Raw genomic sequence first — 21,556 nt, forward strand, 5'->3', positions numbered from 1 at the left:
GTCGTTTTTCAGGCTAAGTACTTCTTCTGGCACTGGAGTTCAAATCTCAGGTGAATAAAGGTCCTGGCTATGGCAAGCATTAAAAAAACCCCAAAAAAATCCAAACTAAACTTTTTTATTTATTATTATTCAGAATTACAATCTTGCTGTCAAGCACTCAGTTCTGTCATGCTGGCTATTTCCACAGAAATGAAAGCATGTTGTGCCTTGATGACACATCTCTTCCCCTGTCCATTTTATCAAGCAGTGAAGAGAAAATAATTGAAAAAGAGAAGGCCTCTGGTCTTCTGAGTATGTTTCACACTGTGCATGTCAATACAAGGCTGAAGCCTCATGCCTCCAAGCAGGCATGGCACTCACCCTGCTGCCAGGGCCCTCAGGACATTGATAAACTCTTGATATTGTTTAAATCAAAAACCAAACACTCCTCTTCACAGCACACATTAAAAAAACATGCACAATTTAATTTCTGCAAAACTTTGCACTGCTGATCAGAAACTTCTAAGACAATCAGGCACAGCATATACTTCAGATTCTTCCTAGATCCTCAAACATATGAATGCTACCATGAGCCCTTCATCACTGAGGTTATCATTGTGGTATGCCATGAAAAAATCAAACCTCAAGAGACTGTACAGAGCTTCAGTCTAAGGTCAGGAGCCAGAATCAGGTGTAAGAAGGTGAGATTCAGGATTAAATATCCCAGCTATGTCCTGTTGAAGGATGATGGGATGATCTGTGCAAATGTTAAATCAAACATAGCTCTTACCTAAGTACTTGAGCTTCAGAAAACATTTGCTAATGGTCTTGCAGCTCCTTTGCCTTTCATGCTTCATTATGCCCAACTCAGAATGTTTCATACACTGCAGAACAGCTGACCTTTTTCCTCCCTGAATATACTGGAGTTACTAATATGCAGCAGTTCTTTCTTACTAAGATGTAAATGCATTCATGACTGGCCAGAACACATAGAAGCAAGAGGACTTTGGGTTTTCCTAAATCTCAGATTGCAATAAAAGAAAGGAATTTCAGAAATGAACTTTCCCAGTACCTTACAATGAGTTTAATGCTGTGTTCTGGAAGGCCTGTACTCCTGAATCTGATCAAAAGCAGCACTGGGAGGTGGTGGTGGTACCCTTTTTGAACACACAGCACAACAAAGGAATCCAGATCAGAACTTCAAATCATTGTGATGTTCCAGTGTCATTCTGTAATAGTTACTAGAGTGTCAGAACTCTACTCCTGACAGATCTCATTTGCAGGCAAAACTCTTACTGTTGCTACAGAAAACACGCAAGCTGGTAAAAATAGAAAAATCACTGGCAATTGTTTACCAAGTTAGCTGAAACATTTGCTTTCCAATTAGGATTTAAACATGCCTACAATTCAGTAACAGCCAGGAGACAGATGATAAGGGAGGGTTTCATGAATTCAGGCTTTCCAGCCTGAATGCAGCTTCCTGTGTAGCAACTGTTACTGGGCAAGGGCTGGTTTCACCCACAAAGAACTAACTTTCCCTGGTAATAGTTAAACAGCATCGCAGTAGGCTTTGGCCCTTTAATTGTTTAATTGCTTTTTTTGTTGAATGCCAACAAGTCCCATTCACACCACACAGTCTAAGGAGATCTTAGGAACAGTACAACAGCTACAGTTTTGGATATTTTAATCGTAGCATTTTGTTGCTGTTCTTGGAAAAAGATGTGAAAGTCAGCACAGACAGTAAGGAACTGGCAAAAACCTCAAAGAGCCTCTGCCCAGGAAATAATTTTGACTCACAGTTTTTGTCAAGCCAGTTATCATCCCTTATAGATAATTATCACTGTACTGAAGACTGAAATTGAAAAACACAGAACAAAAGAAACTACACTTGTGCTGTGTGCACTCCAGATGCATAAGGGGTGTCACGCTTTCAGAGCTGAGCAAACAAATTTTGGTATCAAAGCAGTTTTGTTTGGGTGGGGTTTTTTTCTCTTTAATCCCTATACACACATTGTTCTTATGATAAAAATCAGGAACTTAAACCAGCAAATGCCTGTGTTGATACTGTAACATTCATTAACCTACCACATACCTCTCTGTATTTGCACTGCTTTATCTCTTTTTTATATATAAATTGTGTATCATTAAGAGTTACCTGTACAGCAGCTGCCAAAGAAATAATAGGACAAACTTAAATATCCATTCTTTCTTCAACCTCGCAGTTCTAAAGTAACGTGGTCAACTTGAGTCCAGCCAACATTCAAGAGGCCCTATCTCAGCTTCTGTAGGAAGTGTCACTGGCATGTACATGCCTACACCCTATCCAGGTCAGTCTATTATCTTTTATGCCTCCAGTCCCACTTTCTTTTCCCCAGTAACTCCATATTCACTTCACAAAAACAGAACTGAAAATCTTGAGAACACAAATCTTGCATTATTCTAAATAAGAGAATGGGGTTTCAATTCATCTGCAGAGGATCAAAGCATGTATTCTAGAAGCCTATAGAAAAACAGATAAAAATACTTACTTGTAGCACTGATTTGGGAATAATTTAGTCAAATTCATGCAAACATATGAGACCTGTGCATTTTAATGAACTGAAAAGAGCTAAAATCCTGTGCAACCATTTTTAAAAGAACAGATTTATTCTAAAGATCCTTCACAAACATAAAAAAAACATTCTGCAGGATATGCACAGCATGTGAGAGTCCTGAATATTTGATCATTTCACTGGGAAATTCCTTCACCAATCAAAAGGCAAGTAGTTTCCTCACCTGCAAACTTAGCAACCAAAACAGGAACAAAACCAGGAACCTTGCTGTTGTAGGGCAGCAGGCTCCAGGCTCCCAAAGAGGAATCTGCTTTTAAAGGCTGTAAAAACGCCCCTTAAAAAAAAAAAAAAAAAAGCTTTATTATAGATAGAGCTCACTTCCCTTCTCAGGAAGGAGGCACTTTAACCAAAGCCCCCCTGAATTTAAGATACAGTTAACTATAAAAGAAGAACAGGAGTAAACTCACAGATTCAAAGTGAAGGACTTAGAGGGAGATAGAGAGAAATCCCATGGTGCAACTGCTGTCCCTCAAGGCAGCCAGTCACCTTTTTTATCTTCAGTACCAAAATCTTTTGATAAAACCCAAAGCAACTCCCAGAACAGTAAAGCAGGAGATCCTGCATGTTCCTTCTCTGGCCTGACAGAAGCCACCTTGGTTGGAAGAGGATCAACAAAGAGGTGTCTCAGTTCCCTGGGAGCCCTTGTTGGGTTTGTAAATACAAGAAACTGAATGGAAAACTGCAACATAAAATCAGTAAGGGTCCATGGGAGAAGGAGGTTACAGCCTGGAATGTGTCCTCTCACCACATGCTCTGGAGTCTGGTTAATGGGACACTGTCTAGGAGACAGTGTCAGGCACCCAGAAGCAGCTGGGAAGCTCATGGGAGAAGGACTCAGTGCTGGAACAGGAAGACACCTGCCTGTACAGTTTGCTCAAAGGCTCACAAGGGACCACCACATGTGCTAGGAAACGCCACAATGCCCACCCATCCTCCAGCCACACTCACAGAAGTACCTGGGGATTTTAGACTTTCCATTCCTTATTTTGAGTTCAGTAACCTGCAATAAATTAACATCATATAATGTACTTTGCAATATAGAGAAATGAAGTTTTTGAATGCAGTTGAAATAAAACCAGTCCTACTGACTAGTCAAGAATATTAGACAAACTCTGGCCAAGCTGGAGCTAAAGCTATGAACTGGCAGGCTGAAGCCAGCATGAGCACTGATCTGTCATATGGTGTGAAACAGGAAAGATAACGGCTGAGCTCCTCCTACCTTTCTCTTAACAGAAGTACTTGTTTCACTTTTTCTCTATTTGGCTACTGATATTTACCTTCTTTTATTTGTAAGGAAGAGTAGATTAAGCATCCAAGGATTATTTTGGCCATTATTTTACAGTTTCCTTTATGAAATAAAACTGTTGACCAATTGTTTTATCCGATCTTCCTTGCCTTAAAATTAGTTTACTTGCACCACTGTTATCAACAAGATATCTACTTTTCTTCTCAAAGACAATACATTATTCATTCTATTAAAAAAAAAAAAAAGATAAACCCCTGACTTCATTTAATCAAAGCAAAGAGAAAGCTGAACTATCATGTCAGTTTCTAAGGCATTTACCAGCACTGATTGGAGGTCCAAAGTGATTTCATATCTTCTGACAAAGATCTCTGTGGAGATCATAGAGGGCAATTATTAAAATCACTTTTATTTTCAGATGTATCTTTACTGCAGTTTATTTGTACAGGCACAGCATTTTATAAAGGATTGGACTGGATTAAATAGCAAGCAAGACTTTTCTCCATTATTTCAAGGGAAAGAGAAAAAACCAGTAGTTGCCTGGAAAAGTTCGGAGAGTGATTTACTGATTTCCTTTCTTACATTCTCAGTCCCACTTGGAAGTTTTCCTCCTCATGTATCTGGACCCCTCACTGTCGATTGCTTCATAGAGGTCCTTTTTATTCTCTGTTGTTGCATGCAAATAACCAAGGTAGGCCACACAGAGGCTAATTGCTATCAGTCCAAACGCCATCACAGGTTTGTTCTGACAAGAAAAAAATGTGGTAAATGTTTTTAGTCAAAACATTTTTCATTAAACTCAAACATTACATTCGCCTATCTCAGCTTAGAAATGGTAAACTATTGTGACATCTGCAAAAAATCACCACTGCCTTCTTGCAGACTGAATTTTCTGACAGCAACAGAAATTCCCTTTGAAAAAGAAGATTCTTTCTGGAGACAGAACAGCACATTGCCCAGTACTCTCTATTTTGCTGGTTGGAAATGCTGATTGAGTATAAATGAACCAAACAAAACCAATTACTGAAGGTCTCCACTACAAACTTTTAACAGAATTCATCTGGATATACTACTGGGACAATGCACTCTGGTCCTGCTTGATTACAATCCTCTAAACCACACTTTGTATTCTTATCAAAAAATGTACTTTTATTAAATCTATACTTATTATAAGCACAAAATTTCATTCATTTCTGGGTTCTGCAAATGCAAATAAAACCTGAGTATCATAAACTTAATTATAAAAGCAAGAAAAAGGAAAATCCAAAATATTGAAAAGCTACCAAAAATCAATTCACTTCATACCAAGAAAGTTTGCATTCTATGATTTGTTCCCTTTTAAATACTAAAAACAACTCCTGATGTTCTTATTACTTAATAATAATATTATTTAACCTGCCAAATTACATGGGTAATATACCTCTAAACAGGTCTTTCTGAAAGCAACTTGGCTAGGTACAAAAGAATCAGACAATAAGCATTGTAATGTTCTGCACTCTCCACAGTCAAGAGTGGAAAAAAGTAAAAATATTTTTAGTTACATTTCTGAGTGGTTTGCATAACAAGAGATAAGTTATATAATGCCCAGAGAATTGTAATGATCACTTCAAAGCAACTGTATCTCTTCAAGCATATTTAGTTTCTCTCAGAATGACTGCCTTACAGGTTTAATGAAAAGCTCTGGGTTCACAGCTCGGAAAAGCATAGTTGTTTGAACATTCCTCAGTCCTGGTTTTCTCTCTTTGGATGTTTCATTTTCATTTGGAGGTTTGGTGGAAGACATGTTGCTTAATGTTGAATACTTCCTAGAAGCAGAATGAAAAACAGGTGTAATTTCTGTAAAAAAACTGGAAGAGCTGCATTCACTGAATGCAAATTCACACTCATTTTGTCTTACAGCATCAATTTTAGCTAGTGTAAATATTACTGATCACCTCCGGTGTCACCTAACATTCCCAGCTCGCACACACTGATTTTTGATCTTCTTAATTTTGTGCATCCTGACATTAACTTTAAGAGATTCACATCTTCATACAGCAAATCTAAATCTCCTGATAATGGGCTTAGGGTTTTTCACTTGCCTTTGGCTAATGCTTTAGCTACCTGTGGACCAAACAGCATCAGTCTTCAGACCACTGGCTAAAAAGACAATAGTAGGAAAAAATCTTCTACAAAAAACCTTCGACATGACAGGCCAGCCCAAGCACTACTGTAGTGCAGTCACTTTAGCCACCCACCCCAGCAGGCCCAGCATTGTCTCACTTTTGCACTCACTGGGCAAATGCTTTGGGTTCAAAATGAAAGAGGGGAAATTTCAGCTACTTAGCATATGTAAGAAATTCCTTATTCTAAGGCACTGGAACAGGTTGCCCGGAGAAGCTGTGGATGTCCCATCCCTGCAAGTGTTCAAGGCCAGGCTGGATGGGGCTTATGAGCACCCTGGTCTTCTGAAAGGTATCCGCGTCCCTGGCAGGGGCGTTGGAACAAGATGATTTTTAAGCCAAAGATGATTTTTTTTCTACCCAAACCATACTATGACTACCTGAGCAAAGGTGGAAAAACACGCCCTCGGCTACCCCTGATTACTGAGGGGCAGGAGAGACACGGGTGCTGGGGATCCCCTGGGAAGGGAAGGGCAGCGCAAGGGCAGTCGCACAACCCCATTCCGGTCGGCCAGGGGCTCCTGGCGCCGCCACCGGGACGAAGGGGGCAGTTTGGCCCCAGTTTGGAAGAGCCCAGTGGGAACTCCCGGGACATCGGGGATCTCCCCCCGCGTTCCACCGCCTCACGGAACAGCGCGGCGGGGGGGGAGGGGGACACTACCGCCGGGCGCGCCACTCTGCCATAGCCCCCCCCCCGCTACTCACCGCTCCCAGCCAGCGGCACCTCCCCGCGGGGCGGGGCTGCGCCTGCGCGCTGGCGCCCCCTCACGGGCGGAGGCCGGCGGCGCGGGTCTCTCCCCGCCCCTCCTCTCCCCTCACCCTTGTGTCGGCGGGGGGAGTGCGTTTTGTTGTTTGGGGGCTGTGGAGCTGTTTGCCTAAGCCATAGAACCATCAAGGCTGGAAGAGACCTTTCAGGTCATCCAGTACAACCGTGCACCCGACACTGCCACTGTAACCCATAAGCACTAAATCACCCAGCGCTAGATCCAGATGCCTCTTGAACACCTGCAGGGATAGTGACTCCACCACTTCGCAGGGAAATACTTCAACGCCTGACCACCCTAACAGTGAAAAATATTTTTCTAATGTCTAATCTAAACGTCCCCTCTCTCAGTTCAAGGCCGTTCCCTCTAGTCCAGTCACTGCAGGCACGGCAGAAGAGACCGGCCCCAAAAACCTTCCAGGGAGTTGTGGAGAGGGATAAAGGCCCCCTCAGGCTCCTCTTCTTGAGAATAAACAACCCCAGCTCCCTCGGCTGTTCCTCATAAGACATGTTTTCTGGACCTTTCAAGAGCCTTCTTGCTGTTTGCTGGCCACACTCCAGCACCTCAATGTGCTTTTTAAAGTGAAGGGCACAGAAGACAACGCAGCATTCCAAACTAATAAGTGGGAGATGGGGGAGAGGAGCTGGCTGGATCAGACGGGCCCTTCACTGCTGGGCCCGCTCCTAGCATCTGGCCATGGTCACAGCTAGTCCTGCCTTCATCCTCTCCTCAGCCTCCCTGCAGGTACTGACAGACGCTGTGGAGGCCCCCTTTTATTTATTGTCTCAAAGCTGAACAGGCCCTGCTCCCTCAGCCTTTCCTTGTGAGACAGAGATGTTCAAGTCCCTAAATCATCTTTGTTTCCTTCCACTGGACTCACTCCAGGAGCTCCATATCTCTGTAAATGAGGAGCCTAGAATGGGTTGATCCCAAGTGCTGGAATGAAGAAGATTCATGTGGAGACAGTCTCTGGAGTACAGTCAGTTGAGCAGGAAAATATGCTACGATTTAAGTGTCCAACTTCTGTTGTGTAGATCCAAACCCAAGATGTTGGGTGTCTAGAAACTCCTGGTTACGTAAATGCTGCTGTATGATGATGTTTTGTTTCCTTTTATTTGTAAACAGTAAAATTAATAAAATTGCTTGAAGTCCAGAGGAAACAAAGCCTGGTTGCCTCTGACTGTTTGTGCCTTCCTTTCTACCTTCAATGCCACCGGGTGGTTTTAGCCACATTATAAAGTAGGGGAGAAAATTGAAATTTTGGAAAAAACAATACCTGTAGGGTAGGGAGGGACACAGATCAGTGCTCCCTTAGGTAACTGGCAGGCAGAACCGAGATGTGATGGACAATATTACAGTTTTAGCAGCAGTGAGCTGCTGGATTAGCACATGTAGCTCTGGACTCACCAGCCCTGGCTCACACTCCTCTGTACCTGGAGGGTGAGTGAGAGCACTTGGTGGAGTGTCTGCTTATTGCAGCCAGGGAGGCCGGAGGGAACAAACAGAAGTCTTGGCCAGCAGTGGCTGAACACAAGCTGGGAGTGTGCCCAAGTGGCCAAGAAAACCAGTGGCATCCTGGCTTGGATCAGCAATAGTGTGACCAGCAGGACCAGGGCAGTGATTGTTCCCCTGTGCTGGGCACTGGTGAGGCCACACCTCGAGTGCTGGGTCCAGTTCTGGGCCCCCTCACTACAAGAAGGACATTGAGGTGCTGGAGCATGTCCAGAGAAGGACAACAAAGTTATTGAAGGGTTTGGAGCACAAGTCCTGTGAGGAGATGCTGAGGGAGCTGGGGGTTTTCAGCCTGGAGGAGAGGTGGCTCAGAGGGGACCTTATCATCCTGTACAACTGCCTGAAAGAAGGTTGTAGTGAGGTGAGGGTTGATCACTTCTCCTAAGTAACAACTGACAAGACAAGAGGAAATGGTCTCATGTTGAATCAGGGAAGTTTGGATTTCACTGGGAAAATTTCTCCACTGAAAAGATAGTCTGGCATTGGAACAAGCTGCCCAGGAATGGCTCAAAAGGCATGTGGATGTGGCAGTTGTGAAAACAGTGACCTAGGTGTACAGTGGGACTTGATAATCTTAGAAATAATTTCCAACCTTGATGATTCTATGATCCTATGAAATGTATAGGTATCCAGACTCACCGAGCTTCCTGTTCCATGTTTTTATTCTGCAGTAGTCAAACTGCCTTTTTTTTTTTTTTTAAAGACGGCAGAGTAATAACAAATTGCAGGTTAACTTTTCATGTCTAAATCCAGATGGAATATCTAAATTTTTTTTTTTCATGTTGTGAGCAAATATAATGAGGTGAGAAAAATAATAGGGAAATAAGTTTAGGTGTCAGGAGAGGATTGAGTGGTATGTCTGGGGTTTGTGTCAACAATTAATTCACAACATACCATCTGCTAATCTGGTAGCTATTGTTTTGGTGGCATATACCATGCAGCTGATTTTGTTTGGAAACTATTGAGTAGAAAATCTGAGTGAAGCTGCTTTTGTTTGTTTTCATATTTGTCTAATTGAAAGAAGCCAATGCGAGGTTTTTGCAAGAGCTTGGTTTTGGGAAGGTAACCTGGTTTTCTTGAGGGGAAGAGGGATGTTTTACTGTACTATAGGAGTTGTTCTGCATATAGCTCCCAAGCAATTTTTTCCCCCACATTTTGGAAGCCAAAAGAATTACATCAACAAGAGAGAAAGCACACTCACTTATTGGCCCATGTACCCCTTCCCAGCAGTTACACCACCCATGCAGATAAAACTTCTGATCCAAAGTCAGCCAGGGACATGACAGTTTTTTCCAGATTTTGTTAGGATGGGTTTGTGCCAGAACACATTTGCAATATATTGGTGGCAAGGATTGTTAGGTTGCTGCTAGGTCTCTAGCACTTCCCATCTTATAAAGGACAGATAGGTCCCAGGCATCACTGACAGGGGAAGGTCCTACACTGTACAGAAAACACCACTGGCTGAAGAGAATGTATTCTCCATATGGAGAGCTGCAGGATAAAGCTTTGTGTGTAAAATGAGAAGGAGAGAGGGATGTAGAAATGGGCTTAGGCTTTGATGTGAATGCTGGTACTTGGCATATGTTAAGCATGTGCCAACTAACCAGATTAACTGTGCAGTGATGAAAAGCTTAGACTGCTTACTGTTTCTAGTTTTGCTTTATGTCGGTGGGAAAGTGTTGTATGTTATCTTTAATGTGAATATTATGTTGCTATCATCTGACCCCAAAGGATGTTGAAACATTCAATCCATTAAGTCTCATGAAGTTATTTGGTATGTTTTATAGGAGAGGCTTTATAAAAGTGTAGAATAGTAAACATCTGTGGCATTTCTGAGTCACCCATCCCCTTAATATCTGAGTATCTCTCCTGAAAAGAAATCACACAAAACCCCCTTCCTTTTCTAAACCTGAGCCTATTACTGAGATTTATTTTCCTTTCAACTAAATTCCTTTGGGATTCTGCATTCAGCATTGTGCTTTGTGCCTCAGCCATTCACAACCTAACAGCAATTTCTGCTTTTCTTGAGGCTCACATGCCCTTATCATTTGAGCTGCAGAAGAGCCTCTGCAGAGAGCAGAGCGCAGCCGGCGCGGTGCCCCGCAGCCACGGTTAGCATGCGACAGCGGGGCGGGGAGCAGCACCGTGCCTCCTGCCCCGGCTGACTGACCTCACAGCTCCTGCTTGTTTCAACTGCTGCACAGGAACAGAGCTTCACATTGTCTTCAGAATAAAGATAGGGTGCCTCAAGGTACTGATAAGCTTATCCTTGCTTCAGAGACACGGTTACAGAGCTGTTGTGGGCTGAAAAAATTCTTTTTGCAACTACACTGGAACTTCAGCACTGGTATGACTTGTAGTGAGAGGGGCAACTACCATCACATGTTTGTTAGAGTTTTGATATATGAACATGAAATTAACTTTTAAAAATTATTTTTAAATGTTTTAGGCACCATGAGTTTCACAATATTTTAATTGGAGTTGACAACTGGAACTTTTTTTGGTTTTGTGCTGAACAAATCTGGGGGAGAAGGGAAAGCAAAAATTAGTAATTAGAAGTACTTTTTCCCTCCTTGCTCAAAGCTAATGATGAGAGTAATCGTTGTTGCACTGAGGCATGTGAAGCAGTATGGCTATATTAAGGACATAAATGCATGAGAAACAAACAGACCAGCTAGACAGGGGTGGCATTGAGGGTATTGAGGGTTTTCTGTGTGGTTGTTGCTCTGCTCGTGTCAGTCTCAAGAGTCCTTATGCTGATTTTCAGCAGCTTTTGCTGCTTTGTGTTGTTTCCATTGAAAGAAAGCTGTTTTCAGACAGCAGCATACACTGTTGGGGACCCTACCACTTACAATCCCAAACAGTTTTAAGGCAATATGCTTTTTAAAACCAAGAATCTTCTGTGTTTCATAACATTATTTGTATGTCTTCCATAACACTTGTTAGTCAGCCCTGTCTCTGTGAGACAAAACAAATCACTCGGCCGTGCTTTCCAGCAAAGATTAAAGCAATTGTTGTTTTTCAAACATTGATCAAGCTTATAAATCTTTTTCAACTGAATTCAGTATGGAAGGAAAAAGGCACTTTGTTTGGTTCTACTTTCATTTTTGAGTAGGGAAATTGGTTCTGACTAGGAACAAAATATCAAAACTCAAAGCATCCCCTCTAGAAAGAAAAAGGTGGTTTCTACTACAAAAGAAGAGCAGAGACACATATGCAGCACTGAATTTTCTCACTACAACAATGTACAGCCACATACATGAGGTTTAAAGATAAATTTGAACTAAGACTGCATCTCCAAAAAGGAAGGGCAAGGGGAGACCTCTTTTCACTTGCAATTGCTCTGGACTTCTTTGCATGCAATGTCATAATTGCTCAGCTTTGCAGTATGCCAATTTTGCTCCCTGGTCCATTGCCAGAAAAGAAAAAAAAAAAGTTTATTTTTCAGTCTAATGTAAGCAGGGCAATGCAGTTAGAAGGCAGTTGGAAGCAGAGGCACAGACCAGGACTAACCTCTGCCTCTGACACCAGGACTCCCAATCAGTTTAAGCTGTGAGAACTTAAAATCCTTTGTCAGGTAGGCACCCTTTCTAATCTCAGGCAGGGAATACAGCTCCAAAGAAGACTACAGAGGGTAGAAATTGCACAGTTTCAACAGAACAAACTTTGTTGTAAGGGAAACTGACTCAGTATTCTGGAACTCTTCAGATTTTCTACACCTTACAGTTGTCTTCCAATATATAAATACCACCACACAGAATAATAGAATCGTTAAGGTTAGAAAATACCTCCAGATCATTGATCCTGAGAGGAGCTCAGCTGGTTAGAGCATGGTGCTGATAACACTGAAGTTGTGGCTTCAATCCCTGTATGGGCCATTTACTTAAGAGCTGGACATGATGATCCTTGTGGTTCCTTCTGGTTTCTGTGATCTGTGAATCCAATGTCTGACTGAACACTGCCATGCTGTTGTAAGTGAGAAGCTTGACTAGGCCAATATTCAAGCAGCAATCAATTTATTAATTAATATGGTAAAGTATGAGCAATACAGTGCTGGGTACAGTAGGGGAAGTTTTTCCTCCCCATAGTTGAGGCTTACAGGTTTTTATAGGGGTACCCATAAGTTTCTCAGCAGTTTCTATTCCCGATTTTTACTCATCAGCAGTTTCTATTCCCAAGTTTTAGGTCACAATTCTATACACTATTGTGATTTAGCTTCTCTCAGGATGTATCCCAGAAAGGAGTATCCCCAGATGGTGGGGTCCAGTTTCCGAAAGAAGGAAGAAGTATCCCATCTGGTGGGGTCCAGTTCTCCAGATGTGGGTCCACCTTTTGATTGCAAGGATTATAAATCTCATAACAGTGATGTCCAGCTTCCCTTGGTCGAAACTATTAATCCTTGAGTTGATGTTCATCTTCCTTTCTCAAACTGCTTTTCACTGTTTTTTTAAAGCGTGAGATAAGCACGTTTCCTTTTTATATATTCTAAAGCTGTAGTTTCAAAGATCCTTACTACAAGCAATATTCTAAAATTATACTTCAAAAGGTTATTATTGCAAAACTCTTTAAGGGTTAACTACAGAAAGTTCCTATCAAAAAGCAACATCCTTAATGCTTTAATTCAAATGCTCCTAAATCAACTTAAGACTTATAAAGGTTAATTGCAAACAAAAGATAGGTTCAAAGGCCTTCTTCCATGCTTTACTTTTCTCAGTTTTATTAGAATTCATCTTTATAACTGTCCCATGGTTGGTTTCCACACATATTACAATCACAAATACACACGTTTCCTGTATGTACCTGACATGAAACACAGCTTTGTATTTCACAATGCCAATTAAACCATAGCACTAAGTGCCATGGCCAGTCATTTCTTAAATGCCTCCAGGGATGGAAGTGTTGGTTGTCGAACCTTATAAAATTGGCTTCAGCCCATTGATCCAGCTTGTCCAGATCCCTCTGCAGATCCTTCCTGCCCTCAAGTAGAGGGCCTCAACACTCCCACACAACTTAGTGTCATCCACAGCCTTTCTGAGGGTGCATTCTATCCCCCTGTTCAAATCATTAATGAAGATGTTGAACAGGGCTGGCCTCGATACTGATCCCTGTGGGACACCATTAGTGACTGGATGCCAAATGGATGCAGCGCTGTTCACCACCATTCTCTGAACCCGGCCATTCAGCCAGTTTTAAACCTGGAGAGGAGTGCCTGTCCAAGCCATGGGCTGCCAGCTTTTCCAGGAGAATGCCCTGGGAAATGGTTTCAAAGGCTTTGCTGAAGGTCAGGTTACAGCCTTTGCCTCATCCACTGGGTGGGTCAGCTGGTCATAAAAGGAGATGAAGTTGATCAGGTAGGACCTGTCTTCCCTACCTCCAGGCTAGCTGGGTCTGATCTCCTGGTTGTCCTGTACGTGCTGCATGATGGAACTCGAGATGTTCCATACCCTTCTCCAGCACTGAGATCAAGCTGACTGGCCTGTAGTTTCCTGGATCCCCCTTCCAACCCTTCTTGTAGATGAGTCACACTGGCCAACCTCCATCCCACTGAGATCTCCCTAGTTAGCCAGGGCTCATGATAAATGGTGGAGAGGGGCTTGGCAAGCTCTTCAGCTCCCTCGCTACCCTCAGATGAATTCCATCTGGTCCCACAGACTTGTGAGGGTCCAAATGGCTCAGCAGTCCACCAGCTACTTCCTCTTGGAGTGCAGGGAGTCTGCTCTGCTCCCTGTTCCTGACTACCAGCTCAGGGGACTGGTTACCCTGAGGATCACTGGTCTTCCTGTTGAAAACTGAAGCAAAGAAGGCATCAAGTACTACAGTCTCCTCCTCATCTTTGGTTACAGTGTTCCCCTCTGCAGCCAGTAAGAGATGGATATTTTCCTTGGCCCTTTTTATGTTGTTAATGTATTTATAAAACCACTTTTTATTATCTTTCACAGCAGTGGCCAAATCAAGTTCTAGCTGAGCTTTTGCCTTTCTTATTTTCACTCTTCATAACCTAATGACATCCTTGTGCACTTCCTGAGTTGCCTGCTCCTTCTTCCAAAGGTCATAAACTCTTTTTTTCCTGAGTTTCAGTAAAAGTTCCCTATTCAGTCAGGTGGTTTTCTTCCACCCCAGCTCATCTTCCAGCACATGGCAATGGCCTGCTCCTGGACCTCTGAGATTTCCTTCTTAAAAGTATGTCCAACCTTCCTGGATCCCTTTGTTTTTATGGGCTGTTTCCAACTCTGTGAGCCATTGTCCTGAGCAGACTAAAGTCCATGCTCTGGAAGTCCAAGGTAGAGGCTTTGGTGATCCCCCTTTCTTACTTCACCAAGGATCAGACATTATTATTTTGTGGTTGCTGTGCCCAGGATAGCCACTGACCATCACACCTCCCACCTGCCCTTCTCTGTCAGCAAGCAGCAGGTCCAGTGGAGGAGCACTGCCCTGGCAAGCTCCCTTACCAGCTGTGCCAGGGAGCTACCTTCCACACACTCCAGGAGCTTCCTACTGCTCTCCACTGTGATGAGCTGCCAGCAGATATCTGAGAAGCTTTGCATTACCTGCAGTCCAGCTCCAAGCTCTGGCACCTTTAGTCACCCTCTGAAGGCATCAGCTTGTCTGGGGACAGTACCAAGGTGCAGGTTCAGGCACATGTGTAGGCTATGTGATAGTTTCCTCTCTGTAAAACTACCAAACATTCACATCTAATTCCCAGATAAAAGCCACAGTAAGTTTGAGCTAATTAAATTATACTATGAATAAATTAGAGTGTGAACAATTCATTTAAGAGGCAAGGAGTTCAGTCTTTCTGCATATTTTGTAATGTTACTCCACAGAACAGCCACATCCCAGGTGAAATTGGCCACCAAAGCCCTGATATGAGATGCATAAGGCAGGGCATAAACACTTATTCCATTGCTTAGTTATTGAGAGTAACGTTCTAGGCTTCCTGGTGGGGAATGGTTCAGCTGTGTAGGCCAATGTGGGTACTGATTACATGTACAGTAAACAAAACACATTTCAATAAAAAACCCAGGCTTCACTTGCTTGGGAAAACCACTGTATGTTGAAATTCTAAGAGAAAGGCTTTTCTGAGCATTTGTGTAATGTATTGTTGGGAGACGTGTGCCTAAAAGAATATGTGTGTTTTGTGGACAGCTGACTTGCCCAGGAGAACACAAAATGCAAATCTGATGTAAAATGTCAAAGAGCAAACTGTGTGAGTTAAGGCTCACAGCGTACATGTCTTCAGGCTGTGCTACTGTGAAAACACAGAGTGCAGCATCTGAGCTGATGCCAATGAGTGCTCAAAAGCGATGCAGATAAATCCTACAACTTCAAATAAATGCCAGTTTCCTCATATCTTTCTGATGATACAAGCTGCTTTATGGTTCTGGTTTGAGCTGTGTGCCAGCAGAGATGATCAGGTTGCACTCATTTAGTTTGTATTACCTAGGAGATAAACAGTTCTCATTTTCCAGGCATAAAATAGTAACTCCCTTTCTCAGAAATGAGCTGTTGATTGTTAATTCCACTGGAAAGCTGGGATCCATCTGTAATCATTCACTGGGGCACAGGTAAGTTAGATTTTCTTGTTATAAAATTCAGTTTCACTGAATGAGAAGTTGATTTTCTAATATTAAATAGGATTGATAGTAGCCTCATGCAAGGGTCCCATCAGCCAACATAAACCATGGATGTAATCTGTTTTTTGTTGCACTATTGCAGTACTTCATAATATTACAGAGTTAAAATCTCTGTGATGTGGCCAGTGACAATTTATTGTCCAAGTGGAAATCTTTTGACTTTGTCAATTCTTTTTATTATTTTACAAGTTGACTAAAGTGTGACAATAGTAACAGTCGCCTGAATGGAGCAAGAATATTTATTAATGTTGAAGGTCATTTGCTGTGGAGGGAGATTTTTGTTTACATCAGGAGAGCATGGTAGTGGTGGGTTATTGTTTGGCATGAAGGTGATGAGAAATGAAGTCATAGTCATGTAGGTGAGATAGGAATATGGCTTTAAAAAATTAAGTAACTTTAGCTACTTCTGAGCTTAATTTTTTAAAAATACATCATTTACCAAGTAACAAAGAAAACAGTGAACTGTTTCTGCCCTCTCAAAACCCATTCATTGCTGCAGAGAAGAGACCACAGCAATTAGCAAAGCATTACACTCAGCAGCTGCTGGTTTTTTAAGTGATGTTTGTGGTTTCCCTAAGTACAAAACAAGATGGGATTTTGACATAGTTTAGAAATTGCATTTTCAGGAAAGTGAATGTTTGGCAACTAAGATCCTGAAGCACAGGGAAAAAAAGGAGTTTTGCCCCAAGCCACTGCAGAAACCCATGTGAAAGTCAGATGTAAAAGCCAAATCAACCATCTCCAGTATTGTGCTAAATGCCCAGCTGAGCCATCTTCCATCTAGTGTTTCCTTTTCCTTCCTGTAGCTGGTTGACAAATAAGTATCTAGGCTAATGTCTTTACATACCACATGTCTATTTTAAGCCCTATTTATTTCTGCTTTTAATATCACGGTAGTTAGAGGTTTATCTTCCAGTGGACCAAAGAGTTTATTTCTTGCTCCAAGGAGTTAAAAGTTAATAATAGGCATGGAACAGTGAGAGGTTACAATCAGCAAGCTAAGGCAGGTGAAAGCAAGGGACTGGGCTATGAGAGACCATGGCTCTTTTCTTAGCTCTGCCTCTGATGTGCTGAGTGATGCTGGATAAACCACATCTGCCCCTTGAGAGCGCGTTTTCTCTGCCTAGATTGACAGTGTTTGTAGGGGAGGATGCCCTTTCCCCATTACCTCTTAATGAAGGGTTCATATCAATGAATTTCATTCTAAAGTATCTACAGTGTCTACTTTTTGTCTGCACATGAGAAGAGCAAGGTATTGCCAGTATATTTACCTCTGCCATTTGGGGGCATCTCCTTCCTCTGGAAGCACCTGAAGGATGAAATAGGTGGGAAAATTTTGGCTCACATCAGCCTTAGAACCATGGCAGCTGCATTGCTGACAACTAGCAGTGGTCATGGCAGAAGTGAACAGCTTGGCCAGGACACAGACCCAGGAGGGCTGTGTTTGCTCATGGGTTGTCAGGTTCTACCTGGCTTGCTTTTGAAGAGCCTTAAAAAATGAGTGTCAATACTACATTAATGTTAGAGCTTTACTTATTTAATAAAAAGAGGTGAGTTGTCTGAAGAAGGCAAAGTTAATTTTTATGTTTCCTGTTTTCTCTTGCTGACTCTCTCATAAGGACCTGGAGATAACCGTGGCACTCTCATCATTGAGCAAGAAGCAAAGTCATTGCAAGGTTAGTGACTTGTAGCAAGAGTTTATCAGCTCCTATTGCAGATGTGCAATAGTTTGCACAGCTGGTACATGTGCAGCTTGGTAATGTGACTTTGAATCAAGTGTTACTGTTCCTTGGTGTTCCCAGGAGGATTCCTGAATCCCTCCTCTTCTCTAGCAGAGCACTGAGTAATGAGAGCAGCATGCTGAGGGGACTAGTGGAGCTTCCATCAACTTAAGAATAGACTGAACTGCCAGGAACAGTTTCTGCACAACTAAGCCTTTTTAGGGCCAGAGAACAAAGCAAATCAGTGTTTCTCAGCCTGTGGACCTCACACGTCTGGTAGTCACTAAGGAAGCAGTAGGCAGTCCATGAAACAGACTCAGCAACCGTAAAATGGATGCATGCCTCCTTATATCAACAAACAGAAAAGATAAGGGCAAAATGCAGCTACTAAATGAACACCTGAAGATAAGCTTCATTATTTGTTTGGTTGTTTATGGAAACCATTGTGCTAGTACTTGTTTTTTCGTTTCCTCATAACACTGGGAGGATCCTTGATGTTTGGGGAAAAAAAAAAGTGCTGTGATGATGTTTTGATTGAAGTGTAAAAAATAAAGGAGAGAATGGACTCTAAAGATTGCTACCAGCCCTGCTTTCTTATGGTCCTATATCCTCTGTGATTTCTACTTCTGCTCTCTTCTTTATCATGTTTTGTCACTATTTATGGTTCTCTTTCTTCCTGTTATTAAAACGAAATAAACAAATAAAATCAATAAAATAAATAAAGATAAGTTGTAGGTGCAGCAAATACTCCTCAGCAATGTTTAGATCAGAAAAAAGAGCTCTTCCATCTCTCAAACTGTGAGGATAATTTAGCTTGCTTGTACAGACTTGATAGATCCACTGTTCAGAGGCTTGTGTTCTTTCTCTTATTTTTCACTGGTCCATCTCCATTTCCCAAAATACTGTGCCTTTTTCCTGTAATTTGCCAGCTCTTTGAGCTCCAAGTTGCCTGCCCTTTGTGCCTCTAACACTGAGGATGCTTCCCCACTTCCTCTTCTGTTATTCAGTTTGTTCTTGCATTTTCTTGCTTTCCTGTCACTGCCTTCTGCCTGCCATTTTCCTCCACACAAAAATACCTTTTCTGCTTTTAAAGTAATTAAATTAGCAGAGCTGATTGAAATCTAGGTGAAGTAAATCTCTGAGCAGTGCTTTTCAATGGATGCATTACTCAATGTACATTAGCCAACCTCCTGTAGGCATCAGTGAATGACAGAAATTAATATTTGATGAATATATTCAACAACAATAGCATTATTCAAACACTTTACTCAATAAAGTACATTCAGCACGCTCAGAAGTTAATGGTGCATTCAGGTTACTCTGTTTGCTCAGCAGAACACGTGCCCAGCCCCAAGGGGGAAAATCAAGTCACTGATACATGTGAGGGAAATGGGGTGGGAAGCCTCTTCTGGTCATTTGTGCCTCTCATGAGCAGGACAAAATGTGTGTGTATGTTGGTGGGGGTGTTTAAATCCCATATAGGGAATAAAGGATGTATGTGATGAGGAAGAGAGATTATTGGCTCTATTTCCTGACTGGCAGATCTTGTTTTCATGCTTACCACTCACACTTCAGCTAGTAATGAGAAAAATCAACATATTTCTAATCTTCAGCTTCTGTTCAAACTGGGGTGTGCATGTGTGTATTGAGCAGGGGGTTGAAGTAAGTCTAACCACAAATCCCTGCTTTTCACTTCTTGCTCCATTTAATGTTTCCTTGAGTACTTGGTGCAAATAAGCTTTCTTCTACTGTTTAACTCTGTCTAATGCCTCCTTGGTAATTTCCAGTAGAGGCTAAGTCTCTTTTGTGGTCTTTATGTCCACAGTGCCAAGGGGATCCCCCTTTAATGCCTTTGTAACTTTCTTAAAACTTTGAGTAATTTCATTTTTAGCTTCAGCATTGGACATTACCCCAACACAAATTGATGTCATCTACATTTCCCACAATCTACTCAATTTCTTTAGCTAGATTCCCTTCTTGACTCCCTTTGTTTCTTTCTGTACAACATGAACCTTCTCCAGATTCTAAGGTTAAAATCTCTCCTTGGTTGCAAGGATTTGGATCACACTTTTCCTCTCTTGTCCTTACATTAGCCAGAATATAATTTTGCTAAAGCATCATGCCCCAACACTACTCAGCGTCTGCTGCCATGTGTACTGCCACTTCTTGAAGCGTTAAAAAAATACCACTGTCATATTTTTCCTACTGCCCAGCTATGTGCTTACTGGATGATTTTTCTTTTTTCATTGTCTGAATCCTCACCTTGCTCTGAATTTCATACAGCCCACTTAATGTGTCTTCTCTAGCCTGAGCTAACTTGACCCCTCATCAGTCTTGTGCCTGTGCTGTCCCTCTCTTGTTTACCTGTTGAGTAACTCCTTGTCTTTGAAGTCCATTTTCTTTTTTTTTTTTTCCATTCCATGTGTTCTTTGCAATGCTTCAGTGAATTAATTGTATTTTCAAAGGATGCAAAAGCATCAGTTAACGTCCACATCTATAGCAACAGTGGTCATGAAGCAAACATAACCTTTCCAAAGCACATTTGCAGCTCCTTTGAACAGGGGAGCTGTGCTAGTTACAAACAGTACTACAAAAGAGGCTCTGTGACCCTTTAGGTTTGAAGCTGAAAGTTGTTCTCTACAGCCATTTCTCATTATCAAGTTAAGGCTGCAACTGGAAAAAATATAACCAAAGTTCTGCAGACCTCTGGCTGCAGAAGCGCTGTGGGCCACAAAACTGAAACGCAGTCCTTCAATAAATTTTAGTTTCTCTTCAACAGAGCACACAGACCAGGAAACGCTTTCAGTTCTGTGGAATCCCTGATGCCTTATTACTAAACGTCTAGGTAACAGAATGTGTTGCTCTCTTTCAAATTAGCTTTGCAGGAATTTCATCCATCCAATCTTCTGTCTGGCTGGAATTTGCCCCTTGCTCAGGATCTGTTGACTTTAGTCAAATTCCTCGTCCCTGTTTTGTTTGGTTGGGACTTCTTATTCTCCTTTATATTGTTCTTCTCAATGTGGGATTGGCAAAGAAAGTGTAAAGTTGTTCTTTTCTAATCCCTTCTGCTGCTCAGTTAAGGAAGTAGCAGCTCAGCTTTGGGAAAAAGAGACCTCGAGGTAAATTTCTCAATCTGTATTTCGGGATAACCACGGCCTGATTTCCACCAGTGTTGGTTCCCACTGACTTTTGTGCCTTGCTGGTGACCCAGCATATCTTTCATTTCTGTTCACCTGGAGGCTCAGAACTGGTGGAACTCCAGCCATGGATTGATAGGTAGAATCAGGCTTTTTACATTAGAAAAGGATGGTGCACTTATAGTGGCCATCAGCAAAAGCCCCCTTGCAGCCACGCTTGCTTTCCATGGAATAACAAAATTCATAATTCCCTCCAACAGTCCATGTGCACATCTTAAAGCCTCAGAAGAGGCCTCTTGAGGTTTTCCTTCAAAACTCCAGAGGACAGCTGATCCACAAGATGCACATGCACGTGCTAACATTGCTCAGTGAACGCTTTGTTTCCTTGCCTGTGATTTATTATATAGTGGTAATATATACCACCGGTGGTGGTGTGTTCATGTTTGCTGTTCAGCTCCTTTGAGACTGTTGTGACTGTGTATTGCTTATTTAGAAAGCATTAAAGCCTTGAAGCTTATGTCTTCAAAAGTTTGATTTAAACTTCTGCTTGAACTCTGTTTGTGGAAGACAGGAATAGCTCTTTAATGAAAAAGTAACCACACTGCCAAACATATTTAAAAGCACAGGAGCATATGTCTGAAAGGATATAAGCTGGCATTTCCCTGTTATCTTTTTTATCTGCAGCATAAAGGAGTAGCTTGGTAACCATTCTTGGCAGTGTAAATCAGGAATATATAAATTTCTGCAGCTGCCCCTCAGCTCCTCAAGCTAGTGCTGAGCTCTGATGGTAGC

At 42.1% G+C, this 21,556-nt stretch overlaps 1 protein-coding gene across 1 annotated transcript; it reads right to left on the reverse strand.

Annotated features, from left to right (window-relative positions):
* Positions 1-4,222: 4,222 nt before the first annotated feature.
* SMIM8 (small integral membrane protein 8) lies at positions 4,223-6,695 on the reverse strand. The gene is made up of 3 exons (XM_071443411.1): positions 6,377-6,695; positions 5,498-5,639; positions 4,223-4,579 (listed from the first exon to the last, which is right to left on the reverse strand). The coding sequence occupies exons 1-3, from the start codon at positions 6,589-6,591 to the stop codon at positions 4,421-4,423; spliced, it is 516 nt and encodes a 171-aa protein (XP_071299512.1). The 5' UTR covers positions 6,592-6,695; the 3' UTR covers positions 4,223-4,420.
* Positions 6,696-21,556: the final 14,861 nt, after the last annotated feature.

The sequence above is a fragment of the Agelaius tricolor genome, unplaced genomic scaffold, assembly GCF_023055355.1.
Source record: "Agelaius tricolor isolate 1412-34295 unplaced genomic scaffold, bAgeTri1.0.p SCAF_1, whole genome shotgun sequence".
Lineage (NCBI taxonomy): Eukaryota > Metazoa > Chordata > Aves > Passeriformes > Icteridae > Agelaius > Agelaius tricolor.

Coding starts and splice junctions, on each gene's coding strand:
- SMIM8 (XM_071443411.1), bottom strand. CDS start 6,591: ATGTCCCGGGAGTTCCCACTGGGCTCTTCCAAACTGGGGCCAAACTGC. Junction 5,640..6,376: donor GTTTTTCCACCTTTGCTCAG/GTAGTCATAGTA, acceptor TTCTGCTTCTAG/GAAGTATTCAACATTAAGCA. Junction 4,580..5,497: donor CAGAGCTTTTCATTAAACCT/GTAAGGCAGTCA, acceptor TTTTCTTGTCAG/AACAAACCTGTGATGGCGTT.